A 13,572-nucleotide genomic window follows, 5' to 3' on the forward strand; every position below is an offset into this window, starting at 1 on the left:
TGTGTGTGTGGAGGCGGGTGGGGGTGGGCATGGAACTCTGACAGGGTTTTCTGGGAAACATACAGTGTGTTTCTTCCACAGAAATTCCTTTACTGTAGTTTTACACATTAGGCATCTTACAGAGCAAACAAACTTAACTTGCCTTAGGACCAAACTACCGTAATGTTATTTTACATCCATCGAACAACTGCGTGTTACTGTGTACCACGTGTGTATTGGTACCAGGCCCAGGGGGTAACATTGCAGCAAATGAGCTAGACCATCTCAAGTCCTCAAGGAATGTTTCACAGGAAATATTGTTCTGACTTATGACCAGACTTTGGGAAATAAAAACCTTTTCTAAGTGGAAGGGTACGTGTATTTTCTTAGAAGAAATTTAACAAGAGAGAAAAGATCAAGCTTTTTCATGGTTACATGAAGGCATTATTTCAAGAAGGATAATAAGGAATCAGAAGGCAATTTTGAGTTTCAGTTTTAACACTTATTCGGAAGAGAATAAATGGAATTCTAAAGCATCATATTCTCAAGGAACACTTCATTATGCACCCTGTGTGAAACATGCTGCTCTGGCCTGGCACACTGGGGAATAGACACCCTGCCCACACGAGTGGGGGTCTTAGTGAATTAGTTTGAGAAGTCCATTAGTTTGAGAATATTATATGAACAAGTGGGGTATTAGCTAAAAATTCCTATAGTTCTTTGAAAAAGATTTTCCAAAATCTAATTTTATTTGTTCTTAGACATATCAGTATACTTTCTTCCATGGTCATAGAGCCACAGAATTAGTATTCACCCAAATCACAGTCTTTCTCATTCTGTAGTTCCCATGTACATTTTTTAAATGCTGCAGTGATGGAGTGGGAGTAAAAGAAAAAAAACTGAAGGCCAGGGCCTTTGGAGTTTTTCCCTAAACAGTTCATCCTAAAAAAACCTGTTTTACAACTTAAATTTCTTAAAAGTTGTAGTATCAAGTGTTTTAAACTTAGCTTTCAGTAACTTTGTGAACTAACTTATAAAAATCTGTTTTAGGGGGGAGATACTGATGTAGTATGCTAGCTTTTCTAATTATATGTTTTCATTTTAGGGGTTTAACGGTAATGTTTGAAATAATGAAAACTTACGGCCACACTTATGAAAAACACTGGTGGCAGGATTTATTTAGAATTGTTTTCAGAATCTTTGACAACATGAAATTGCCAGAACAGCAGACAGAGGTAAGAGATTTTCATTTAATATAGTCAAGTCAAAAGGTTCTTTTTTCTTAATACATTTTAGTATTTCACATTAAGCACAGTGAACATAAAAAAAATCCTAGAGATTTCTTCTTTAAGGCATTATGATATAGTAGTACATCTTTGTAGTATGTTTTCTGTCATCAGAACAATGCAGTTTTGACAACAGAAGTGAGTTAAGGTTTTCAGTATTTTTGTTGAACTTTCAGTATCTTTTCCTCATTTTAATACTGTCACAGCTAAAACATCAATAGTTCTACTTAGTATTCATAGTGACTTATTATTCTAAATTGAATAAAGAATACATGGAAAGTTTTATTTATTTCAGTGTCTTTTAATTTTTTCAATTTTTGGAATATGGTTGATTTACAATATTGTGTTAGTTTCTGCTTTACAGCAGTGATTCATTTATACATCTATCCACTCACTGTGATTCCTTTCCCATACAGACCATTATAGAGTATTAAGCAGAGTTCCTGTAATGTTCAATAGATTCTCATTAGTTATCTGCTTCATACACAGTAGTATATATATGTCAATCCCAATCTCCCAATTCATCCCTCTCCCTACCCCACCCCCCCACCTCCCTGGTAGCCATCCGTTTGTTTTCTGCATCTGTGCCGCTGTATCTGTTTTTTGTAGGTAAGTTCACTTGTACCCTTTTTTTTTAGATTCCGCATGTAAGTGATACCGTATATTTGTCTTTCTCTGACTTTCCTCAATACAACAGACTGTAGGTCCCTCCATGTTACTGAAAATGACATTATTTCATTCCTTTTTATGACTGACACACATATGCACCACATTGTCTTTATCCACTCCCCTGCTGATGGACATCTAGGTTGCTTCCGTGTCCTGGCTATTGTAAACAGTGCTGCAGTGAACATCAGGGCACATGTATCCTTTTGGGTCATGTTTTCTTCCAGATATATGCCCAGGAATGGGATTGCTAGGTCCTCTGGTAGCCGTAGCTTTATTTTTAGTTTTTAAGGAACCTCCATAATCTTCTCCATAGTGGCTGCACCAATTTACATTCCCACCAACTATGTAAGAGAGTCTCCTTTTCTCTACGCCTTCTCTGCATTTATAATTTGTAGATCTTTTTGATGATGGCCAGAAATTCTGACCGGTCTGAAGTGATACGTCATGATAGTTTTGATTTGCATTTCTCTGATAACTAATGATGTTGAGAATCTTTTAATGTGCTTTTTGGCCATCTGTATGTCTTCTTTGGAGAAATGTCTCTTTAGATCTTCTGTCCATTGTTTAATTTGTTTTTGATATTGAGCTGCATGAGCTGTTTGTATATTTTGGAGATTAATCCCTTGTTGGGCTTCCCTCATAGCTCAGTCGGTAAAGAATCTGCCAGCAATGCAGGAGACCTGGGTTCAATTCCTGGGTCGGGAAGATCCCCTGGAGAAGGAAATGGCAACCCACTCCAGTACCCTTGCCTGGAAAATCCCATGGACGGAGGATCCTGGTGGGGTACAGTCCATGGGGTCTCTAGGGTTGGACACGACTTAGCGACTGAACCACCACCAATCCTGTCAGTTGCTTCCTTTGCAAATATTTTCTCCTATTCTGAAGGTGTTTTTTTGTTTGTTTGTTTCCTTTGCTGTGCATAAACTTTTAAGTTTAGTTAGGTCTTTTACTACAAACCAATACAGAATGCATTTCAGTGTTTGTGGGGAGAGAACATCAGGTCTTTGTGTTTCGTTCCATATAGTGTGTTAAATGCAAATCTGGGGGCCTCTCTGACCTGCAGAAGGTTTTACTTTAGATCCACAGGTAGGCTTTTACTTAACACGTTATTAAGTAGACATATGTTTATGCAAGGGCATAAAACCATGAATGAATGAATCAGATAAATTCATTTGAGAAAAATAAATTACTTACACCAGTTTTATTTTAAACCTATGCTAACCCTACTTGGAAAATTCTTATCATTTCCTTCCTCTTATTTTTTTTTCCATGTTCTGGAGCAAGACCAACTGTTGCAATTAATGCTATGACTTTTCAGTAGCAGACACTAATAACAGGACAATGCAGTGATGGTTTTTTATAATCAAAACAGTACAGAAAATAGTTATTCTATGCATAGATTTATGAGATAATGAGAAATAGGTATCAGATATGAAGTTGAGGTGAGTATATTCTAGAGGGAGTTAAGCACTCTGAAAGGAACATGGACAGTCTTATTTTAAATATGCAAACATTTTCTTTGTAACTTCTAGTAACTACTGAGTGGCCTGACCTTTGTGTGATTACTGTCTCCCTTGTAGAAAGCCGAATGGATGACGACAACATGTAATCATGCACTCTATGCGATCTGTGACGTGTTCACCCAGTATTTGGAAGTGCTCAGTGATGTCCTTTTGGATGACATTTTTGCCCAGCTCTACTGGTGTGTGCAGCAAGGTAGGTGTGTCCCAATAAATGACAGTGTTAAATGTGACCCTGGTGATAACACAAATGAATTGCTCTTTTCTTTTCCAGACAATGAGCAGTTGGCACGATCTGGTACAAACTGCTTAGAGAATGTTGTTATTCTGAATGGTGAAAAATTTACACTAGAAATCTGGGATAAAACCTGCAACTGCACGTTGGACATCTTCAAAACCACAATCCCACATGCGTAAGATTTTATACCACATTGTGTATTGAATGATGGACATAAAAGATTTGATAGTAACTAGTGACTTCTCTTAACAAATGCTTTGTCAGATATCTCAGTGTTCTATGAATTTGTGTTTATTACAGACCAAACTCCTATAAACCATAACAAATACATGAATTGTTTTATAAACCAGAACCTTTAGTCTCATCATCTAAATTTGGGTCACTGTGAAGTGCTTTTGGTGATGGACAGGGAGGCCTGGCGTGCTGTGATTCATGGGGTCGCGGAGAGTCGGACATGACTGAGCGACTGAACTGAACTGAACTGCTTTTATGAGATTTTATTCATGGAGATTAAACCAAGCAGTGGTTCTGAATTTTTTAAAAATCTCAGCTTTATTTTAGTTACTGTGAATAGTCTAAGGAAACTTTATTTGTAAACACTGTATTTTGTAGTTATTTGTCATCCTTTTCTGAGGGAGAAGTTTGGAATTGAATTGTAGGTGAGTTTTTACTAGTAGGGAAACTAAGACACAGTCCTGCTGCCTGACGGTTGATGGCACCCGAATCATCGGTAGGACAGCTTGAGCTTCCCCGGCTTATTTCATTTTAAGTGTGTTGGCTGTGGCATGTCTCGCGCTCTCAGTGATTGGTATGGTTTTGGCATTTCAAAGGCTCTTGACCTGGCGTCCCAATTCCGGAGAAACTGCTCCCCCAACCCCATCTCCTGTGAGTGAAAACCAGTTGGTAAGTTTAAATAAATCAAGCCTATTTTAAATCATTGAACTATTCGTGATAAGAAATTTTACCATGGGGCAGATCCTTTGATAGGGGCCCAGCTCCTTTAGAAAGATGGTGTAAAATATAAATGACTCTGAGACGAAGATTCAAATGATTTCTCAAGTGCCTGCACGATACCAGTTTACATAAGGGTGTACATGCCAAGCTGAAGATGTTATTAGATATTGTTTAAACATCAAATTTTGATAAAAATTTTACCTTAAAGTTAGAAAAGCAGTATAAGGAATCCCAGCAGACCCTCACCCTGCACATTTGTTTCCTGGGTGTGTTGTCACAAATCAATGATAAAACTTAGCAGCTTAAAGCAGCAGCAGTTTACTCTCTCACAGTTCTGGGGGAGAATAGGCATCGGCAAGGCCACACTCCTTCCCCGGGTTCACTGCCTCTAGCTTCTACTGGCTGCTGACAAGCCCTGCCATTCCTTGGCTTGTACACACATCACTCCATTCGCTGTCTCCATCTTTACATAGCTGTGTAAAGTCAGATCTGTGTATCAGATCTCTCCTCTTTTAAGGACGCTAGTTATTAGATTTAGGGTCCACGCTAAATTCAGAATGATCTCAAAGTTCCTTAACTCTAAAGACCCTATTTCTATAATTACCAAAGGTTAGGACTTGGACTTAGCTTTTGGGGGCCACTATTTAGCCCACTGCAGTCTACCCTCTGGTGCCCCAAAATTCATGTCTGTCTTGTGGGCTAAGACATTTATCCCGTTCCAACATCCCCAAAGTCTCAGTTTATTGTAGCATCAGCACTAAGTCCAAAATCTCATATGACTATCATCGTATCAGAAGTTCCAGATCTTGTCGTCTGAGTCATCTAGATCAGGTAAATGGTCTGTCCTGGAGCAAAATTCTCTCTGTGGATCCTTGAACCTGTAAAATAAATGACCCCCTTGCAAAATACAACGGTGGGCAAGTGTGGGTAAAGATTCTCATCCCAAAAGCGAAAATTGAAAGAAATAAAAAGGGTCACTTGTGGAGGCCGGCAGTTATCTTCACAGTCTCTTCCTTGGCTCTGTCTGAGACCTGTAACCGCCCTGGCTCTACTTCTGGTCTCATATTGGAACCAGGTGGAGCTGGCAGAATAGTCTTGTCAGCTACCACATACCGTCTGACACTGCGAGTGCCTTGCATTTACTACCAAATCCTCCACAACCTGTAAATAAAGTGTCGTCGTCTTTTTCAGACCAGAAAACCTCAGCTTAGGAACTAGATTCCTGGCTCTCCCAAGGTTACACGTAGCTGGAACTGGACCCTGGTGTGGTTCTGTGGACCTGTCAGCTTCTCTGCAGGGCCAGTCTCCTTGTCGGTCACCTTCTCACTGACCTTTCTGGAGGCTGGTCTGGGGTGACAGAACATCCTTCCTTTACAGAGCTTTCCTGGGCTCAGCCTGCACTAAGTGTGCAGAGACTGTACCCACTACATACCTTCTGTTTGGATTTCACGACAGTTCATGGATATTGGTGACAAGTTTGCCACACAGTGAAGCTTAGCGTTTTTATCTGTTGCCCTTGGGTGATGTCAGGCCTGATCTCAGTGAGGGTCAGAAAGCAAGCTTTTCTTTAAAAGATTACCAGCTCTTATCTGTGTGTAGTGATATTAAATAATTTTCCCCATTATGTCCATTATTGCAGTGTGTGAAGTGTCATTTTCATAGGGATACAATGTAAATTACTTTTTAAAAGACAACGTAATAGAAACTGTTTTCATCATTAAGCTTTATTTGTTGTACTTAAAATGAATTTTTTTTATTAGGATACAATATCACAGAAATCTGTAGATATTCATGACTCTATTCAACCAAGATCTGCAGATAATAGACAGCAAGCTCTATTGGCTTCTGTCTCTACTGTGAATGAAGAAATCAGCAAAATTAAACCCACAGCAAGTGAGTTATTTCTCTTAATTGTGTATTTAGTTTTGTCTATGCAAGATACGAAAGTTTTGCTTTTACTCACACACACGTACTGTAGTTGGTTATGTGGTCACTTCATTACTGAGTTTGCCGCAGTTTGGACATCCCTGATAGAGGCTGTCTCGCAGGTGGTCAGGACTGTGCTGACACCTGCAAGGCTCATTTTTTTTCTACAGCGCTCTCAGCTGATTTTTATTACAAGCACGTGGGTATTCTTCCTGCAGAGGAGGGGCCTAACAGGTCTTCCTCTGCCCTCGGCAAGAGGGGAGGTAGCGGCCAGGGCGTCCGAGGAGCATTCTGCTGCGCCCCCCCACCCCGGTGCGCCTCTGCACCTCCCCTCACCTTCTTTAGTTCTTTTCACAAAGAAGGGGGACTCCCTCGTTTTTTCACTAAATTGGTTCAGTTTCATTTACTGAACAAAAGTTAACAACACTGAGAAAAGACAGCCTCCTTCTTGGAGGAAAACGGGAAATGTGTTCCACAGTGGCTGCACAATTTTATATTCCCACCAGCAATTCCATTTTTTCCACATCCTCACAAACATTTCAGTCTTCTTTTTCTCTCCTTAATAATAGCCATCCTAGTGGGTATAAAATGTTGTCTCGTGGTTTTTTACTCTGCATTTCCCTATTGATTAATGATGTTGAGTATTTTTTCATGTGCTTTTTGGCCATTTGTAATCATTTTTGGATACTTATTCGTGTCCTTTGCTAATTTTTAATTGGGTTGGTTGGTGTTGAGTTGTAGGAGTTTCTTACATACTCTGGATACTATCCCTATATCACATACATGATTTGCAAGGGTTTATTTTCTCCCATTCTGTAGGTCATCTTTTCATTTCTGATGATATGCTCTGATTGCACGAAAGTTCTTATTTTGCTGAAGTTGAGTTTGTCTTGCTGTTGCTCATGCTTCTGGTGTCATGGTTAGGAACCAATCGCAGCCCAAACTAAGGTCAGGGAGATTCTACCTAATGTTGCCTTCCAAGAATTTTATACTTACAATTTTATTCCTTACATTTAGGGAACTGGTCCATTTCCAGTTTACTGTTTTCAGGGCATTTTTATTAACCCTCGGTGTTTATACTTATTGTTGAGGGAAGACAGATTTTGTGCCTCCTGGAAAAGAGCTCTATCTTCAGCTACTGTGTTTCGCTTCTTAGAAGGGAGATGGGTGGTGATGAGTTGTCCATTTTCGTTTTTCATTCCTGTTTTCTGGAGCACAGCTGTTAGAATCCATACCAGCTTCAGTCTACCCTGGAAAACGCCATAGTACATGGCTTTGCTCTCTTCTCAGCCCCAGGACTGGACCTTGGAAGGGAAAGACGTAGTTGCAAGTTTTCACTGAGCTGATCTGGGCACATGCCTTGAACTGGAATGGAGTGCTACCCCTCTAATCCAAGGGCTCATGTTTCGTTCCTCCTGCCACCCCCTCACAGTCCTTTAGGAAGAGCTCCCGTGTTCCCCAAGAGCCCTCCGTGCAGGGGATGGGGTGGCGGTGCTGCCCAAGGAGGTGGCTCAGAGCAGCGCAGACTGTGGCTGCTCCGCTCCTCCTTCACTCTCAAAAGCTGGTGCTGCCCGTGAAATGGTCCCTAACATGACCCGTAGCCCTTGTGAAGCAGACTTGTTCAGATAGACATTGTCCCCCAGACACACTGCTGGCCCCTGCTGGTGAGGCTGAGTCCAGCTCCTCACCCGCGACAGCTCTGAATGCCGACGCAGACATGGTGCCTGGTGAGAGCATGTCTCCTCAGCCTCAGTCTCCCCGAGTCTGGGGTGTGGCCAGCGTGTCCTGCCCCAGAAACCTGAGAGTGTAGTTGTGACTTGGATGAGGGAGGGCCAGGAAGGGACAACTTGGACTTGGGGGTGTCTTTGGTTTTTTACATTTTTTGACTTGAGACCTAATACTAAGAATTGAATGTTCAGTACAGCAACATTTCTGAAAACTATCTGGAAAGGAGCCATCATGAATAATAGAGGATAAATTTAAGCAAGTTGTTTGGCTGTCTTTCCCAAATTACTAAAACCTGAATTTAACTTCTGGAAATTGGGAGATTCCCTGGCAGGTCCAAGTGGTAAGGACTCAGAGCTCTCACTGCCATGGCTCAGGTTCAGGGAACTAAGACCCTGCAAGCTGCAAGGTGTGGCCAAAAACAAAAAAACTAAATTCTAGAAATTGGTGCCAGAAAAGGGAGTTTGTGATAAAAGCAAAGCAGAGAAAATCTGAAGGGTTGTCAAGGTGTCCAGTGCTGGAGCTGATGTCCTGAGGCCAGTATATGGACCCCCCCGACCCCACCCCACCCAGGATTATCATCCAGCTCCTGGAAAGCTTCCTGGAGAACTGACCTTGGCTGGGTCAGTGCTGCTGGCTCTTGAGCATCTCAGTAATTGAATTGTCTTTCCTAACCTTGTGTTTATCTACATCTGCTCACCTGATGCCATGGAGGTGGAAAGTCCTTCCTTCCATGAGTCTGTGTGTCCTTATAGAAACAGCCCTTCCAAGGACAGTGGTTCAGGCCAGAGGAAGGCAGCCATGTTCCACCCCAGGCCATGTCTGAGCACCGGTCACCTCCAGGGTGGTTGCTCTAACAGTCCTGCACTAGGCATGACTCTGCGTGGACTTCTGGGCTTATTATGCTTTAGAAATAGGAGGCCATTTTAGATGCAGCCATCAGCCTGGATCCAAATAAAGCCTGCACTCTGGTTGACCCTCTGTGCCTTCCAGTTGGTCACAGTTCTGAGCCCCTCACTCCCTGCCTCACAGATCTAGCTCCTGTTGTTTTCTTCTGGCTTTTTTATATTACCTGTAGTCAACTGGAAGGACAGATGCTAAAGCTGAAACTGTAATACTTTGGCCACCTCATGAGACGAGTTGACTCACTGGAAAAGACTCTGATGCTGGGAAAGGTTGGGGGCGGGAGGAGAAGGGGACGACGGAGAATGAGATGGCTGGATGGCATCACCGACTCTGTGGACATGAGTTTGAGTGAACTCCGGGAGTTGGTGATGGACAGGGAGGCCTGGCGTGCTGTGATTCATGGGGTCGCAGAGAGTCGGACATGACTGAGCGACTGAACTGAACTGTAGTCAAAGGTCAAACTTGGGTTTGTAGCAAATGCTATTGAAACTGTAGCTTTTAATCCATTTGATACATTTTATTAAGGAATAACCTAAATGTTACTTTAAAATTAATCCTGGCACCTTCTTGAATGTATTCACTGTTCAAAGTTATTTTGAATATTTTTGTTTACTGAAGAAGTGAATTTTTTAAGACTTTTCTAAATACTGATTAAATGCAGCTTTTACTGAGTGCTCATGTGCAGAAGCAGGCTGTCCTTCAATGTGATGTGTGCAAGTTACCCTCATACATGTTAATGTTTCCTTAGCATTGTAATGTCACAGAAATTATAAAGGATTCAAAATAATTTTTGTTTGCATGTGCATTGGGGTGGGTTTCCTCACAGAATTTCCAGAACAAAAATTGTTTGCTGCCCTGTTGATTAAATGTGTTGTGCAGCTGGAACTCATCCAGACTATCGACAACATCGTGTTCTTCCCCGCCACAAGTAGGAAGGAGGATGCAGAAAACTTAGCCGCGGCCCAGGTGAGTGGGTGCGGGGGGTCAGCTCTGCCATCTGGGCTTCAGAGCAGAGGCCAAGCTAGAGGGCCCATTTGGGGGACCATCACCCCATGGATGTCAGTCCAGACCATGGGACTGAGGACATGGCCAAGGTTGTGAGTGTGGACACGGCGGGGGAAGGGGGTTAGGGATTGAGCCTGGGGCCTTGTGGTTGAAAGCTCATGATGAAGCAGGGGGTGAAGAGCTTGGGGGCAAGAACCAGGGAGGCAGGAGGAGCCATGAGCCAGTGCTGCCTTGCAGCTCCGTGAGGAAGCTTTGCTGAGAAGGCTGCAGTCAGCTGTTCTAGGGCAAGTGATCCTTCATCTGTTGCGGAGTAGGGGGTTTGCCAGCCAGTTACTAAAGGGGTGAGGGGTGGGTTATGCACAAGGATATTTATGATTACCATCCACAGCCTCAAACTGGTTAACAGAAGTGAGGACCTAAGCAGGGCGAGGAACGTGAAGGGGGTGGAGGCTGAGGGTCTCCTGGGGCAGAGCTCTGGGGTCAAGAGTTGTGGGCAGGGAGCCATAGACATTGGGGGTGGTGCTCAGTGAGAAGGGTGCAAAGGATAAAAGATTCTGGAGATTTAATAAGAGAAGGTGGTCTTTTACTGTTGAGACAGATTAAGTTCTATGGCTTGCTAATAGAAGTGGTCTTTGGTCACACTGTGACTGTGGGTGCCTGTGCTGTGGTGGTTTGTTTTCCAAAGAGAGACGCTGTGGACTTTGATGTTCGAGTGGACACTCAAGACCAAGGAATGTATCGCTTTTTAACATCACAACAACTCTTCAAATTACTGGACTGCTTGTTAGAGTCGCACAGATTTGCAAAAGCTTTCAACTCCAACAACGAACAGAGGACGGCTCTGTGGAAGGCAGGTAAGCCGTGCTATGCGGGCTGCACCCTTAGTGGGCTTGCAGCGGATTCACACCAGGGGACACTCAGCGTGAATGCTGAGTCCTCACCAGTCATCGGCGAACACTCCACCAACGGGTCTTTCTCTGGTCTAGAAAATGCTGAGTAACTGCCTGGGTGGATGAGTCTCCCTGTGTTTAATCACACTGTTAATTGACTGGTTTCCACATTGTTTTTCACCTTCTGTGCTCAGCCTGGGTCTTCCTACCGATACCGTCTGCTTACTAGAGCTGAGAAAAAGTGGGAGGGTCCCAGGCATGAAGGCATCTGTACTGAGTGCCTGCTCCCCAGGGCATGGCCAGAACAGAAGTCAGGGTTTTGAAGTGGGAGGGAGATATATTTTTGAAAAAGTTGGAAAATTTAAGTAAGAAGTAAGCTTTTTAACAATTTTACTGACAGTGTTATTTTTTAAAGAAATAGTTACTTGGGGCCAATTAGGTGCAGAACAATGCTGAGAGTCAGAGGCTGAAGAATATGCAGAAAAAAGGAAGCTGCTGTTCCTTAAACAGCAAAGTCCTCTGACAGTGCTGGGTGCTGTACACTTAGGAATTTTATTTCATCCCTGGTGTCTCTTTCAGTTCAGTTCAGTCGCTCAGTTGTGTCCGACTCTCCGTGACCCCATGAATCACAGCACGCCAGGCCTCCCTGTCCATCACCAACTCCCGGAGTTCACTCAAACTCATGTCCATTGAGTCGGTGATGCCATCCAGCCATCTCATTCTCTGTCGTCCCCTTCTCCTCCCGCCCCCAACCCTTCCCAGCATCAGAGTCTTTTCCAGTGAGTCAACTCGTCGCATGAGGTGGCCAAAGTATTGCAGTTTCAACTTTCTTTACCACCTCATTAAACCCAACCAGGCTCTGTTCATTCTCTCCCTTCTTGTACAGCCTCACTTCTATAGACAGTACTCTTTTTTTCCCCTTTATTCAACCCAAGTTGTGGCCACTGTTCAGCTGAGACTGTTCCTGCCAAGGGCACTGGGCTCCTTACTTCCCTGGGCCCTGCACGCTGCTGACCTTCGACCATTCTGGGTTCCACGCAGCCTGTGCACCTTCACTGGATGCCTCTCCTCTTATTAACTCCGACTTCCCCTCTGCAGGCTTCAAGGGCAAATCCAAGCCCAACCTTCTGAAGCAAGAGACGAGCAGCCTGGCCTGCGGGCTGCGCATTCTCTTCCGGATGTACACGGACGAGAGCCGGGCCAGCGCCTGGGAGGAGGTCCAGCAGAGGCTCTTAAAGTAAGACTTGGGGCTTCAGCCCATGAGGCTGCTCAGTACAGAGTGCCGCGCCCAGGGAGTCCACAGCTGGGCAGATGACTTGGGGCCTGCGGAAGAGATTATAAAAGCTAACACAGTCTTACAGACAAATGTGCTTCTGCAGAGTTGTTGAGATGTAAGCAAATTGTCTATTTTTGCTGTTACAGGACAATTGGGAGTTTTAGGTCTTAATTTTTAGGCTCTTTTTCATGTCACAGATTTGTTTTTAGAAACTGATCCATTTCTGAAAGTGAAAAACATTCCTGCTGACATTTAGTTTGAAAGAGTATGTGGAGTTTCTGTTGGTGTTTTAGTTTTGTTTGCATTCCATTTTTACTCCATGACAACTTAAGATTTTGTCCTTTCAGAAAGAATACAGCCTCTTACCTTGTATTTTTGTCTTCTTGAGGGAATAGATGTTCTCAGAAACCAACTAATTTCATTTTAGAACTTATGGGAGTCACCTGAGCCATTTCCCCAGTTCTTGATGAGGCTGTTAAGGCCCCAAAGCATAGGGTCACAGTGCAGGAGGGGAAGGGCCACCCTGGGTTTCAGCCACAGTCTCGACACCAGTCCTGTGCTTGTGCTCCTCCACAGCGGTTTAGCATGTAAGAAAACTCAGAATGAAGAACATGTGGGTTTCCTGAGAGGCTCTAGTTGACACCAGTTACCGTTCCCGGCCCTCCTGGTCTCGGTTGTCCCTGCTCAGTGCCTGTCAGGCCGGCAGGTGTGCCACCAGCAAGTGTGACGGGGGCCTTTTCCGTTTCAGCGTCTGCAGCGAAGCGCTCAGTTACTTTCTTACTCTGACGTCAGAAAGTCATCGGGAAGCCTGGACTAACTTACTGCTCTTATTTCTGACTAAAGTCCTGAAGATCAGCGATAATAGGGTGAGTACTGGGCACCTTCTCTTCCAGCATCCCCAGCCTGAGGGGTGCCTGCCCAAGTGGGAGGTGGGGGTGCAGGTCCTCCCCACCCCACTCTGTTCTCCAGTGAGTGATCCTATAGGGCTGCACTAGGGGAGGAATCAGAATCTGTTAGGACACCGACAAGCTGCCTAGGTTCCCCCACCCACCCCCACTGCGGCTCCCGTCCCGACCCCTGGAGTCTCTTCTGTCGCATCCAAGACAGCTGCCAGGCGTGGCCCCGATCGTGGTTGCACCTGGGCAGCAGGCTCCCGTTGTTCCTCTGGTAGAGGGACTGATTCTGTGGGGATGGGCTG

The 13,572-nt window shown here is 44.0% G+C and overlaps 1 protein-coding gene across 2 annotated transcripts in view; it reads left to right on the forward strand.

Moving 5' to 3' along the window:
- ARFGEF1 (ARF guanine nucleotide exchange factor 1) overlaps positions 1–13,572 on the forward strand; it is a 138,455-nt gene that overhangs the window by 122,514 nt on the left and 2,369 nt on the right. For both annotated transcript variants that reach the window (XM_088844439.1, XM_088844438.1), the window contains 9 exons: positions 1,085–1,214; positions 3,515–3,650; positions 3,729–3,867; positions 4,523–4,595; positions 6,407–6,539; positions 10,030–10,169; positions 10,894–11,062; positions 12,197–12,335; positions 13,123–13,240. In XM_088844439.1, the coding sequence (XP_088700565.1) occupies positions 1,085–1,214; positions 3,515–3,650; positions 3,729–3,867; positions 4,523–4,595; positions 6,407–6,539; positions 10,030–10,169; positions 10,894–11,062; positions 12,197–12,335; positions 13,123–13,240 (1,177 nt within the window). The remainder of the gene's footprint in view (positions 1–1,084; positions 1,215–3,514; positions 3,651–3,728; positions 3,868–4,522; positions 4,596–6,406; positions 6,540–10,029; positions 10,170–10,893; positions 11,063–12,196; positions 12,336–13,122; positions 13,241–13,572) is intronic.

This window comes from Moschus berezovskii, chromosome 16, assembly GCF_049115385.1.
Source record: "Moschus berezovskii isolate FMDL1 chromosome 16, NW_MosBer_1.0, whole genome shotgun sequence".
Classification (NCBI taxonomy): domain Eukaryota; kingdom Metazoa; phylum Chordata; class Mammalia; order Artiodactyla; family Moschidae; genus Moschus; species Moschus berezovskii.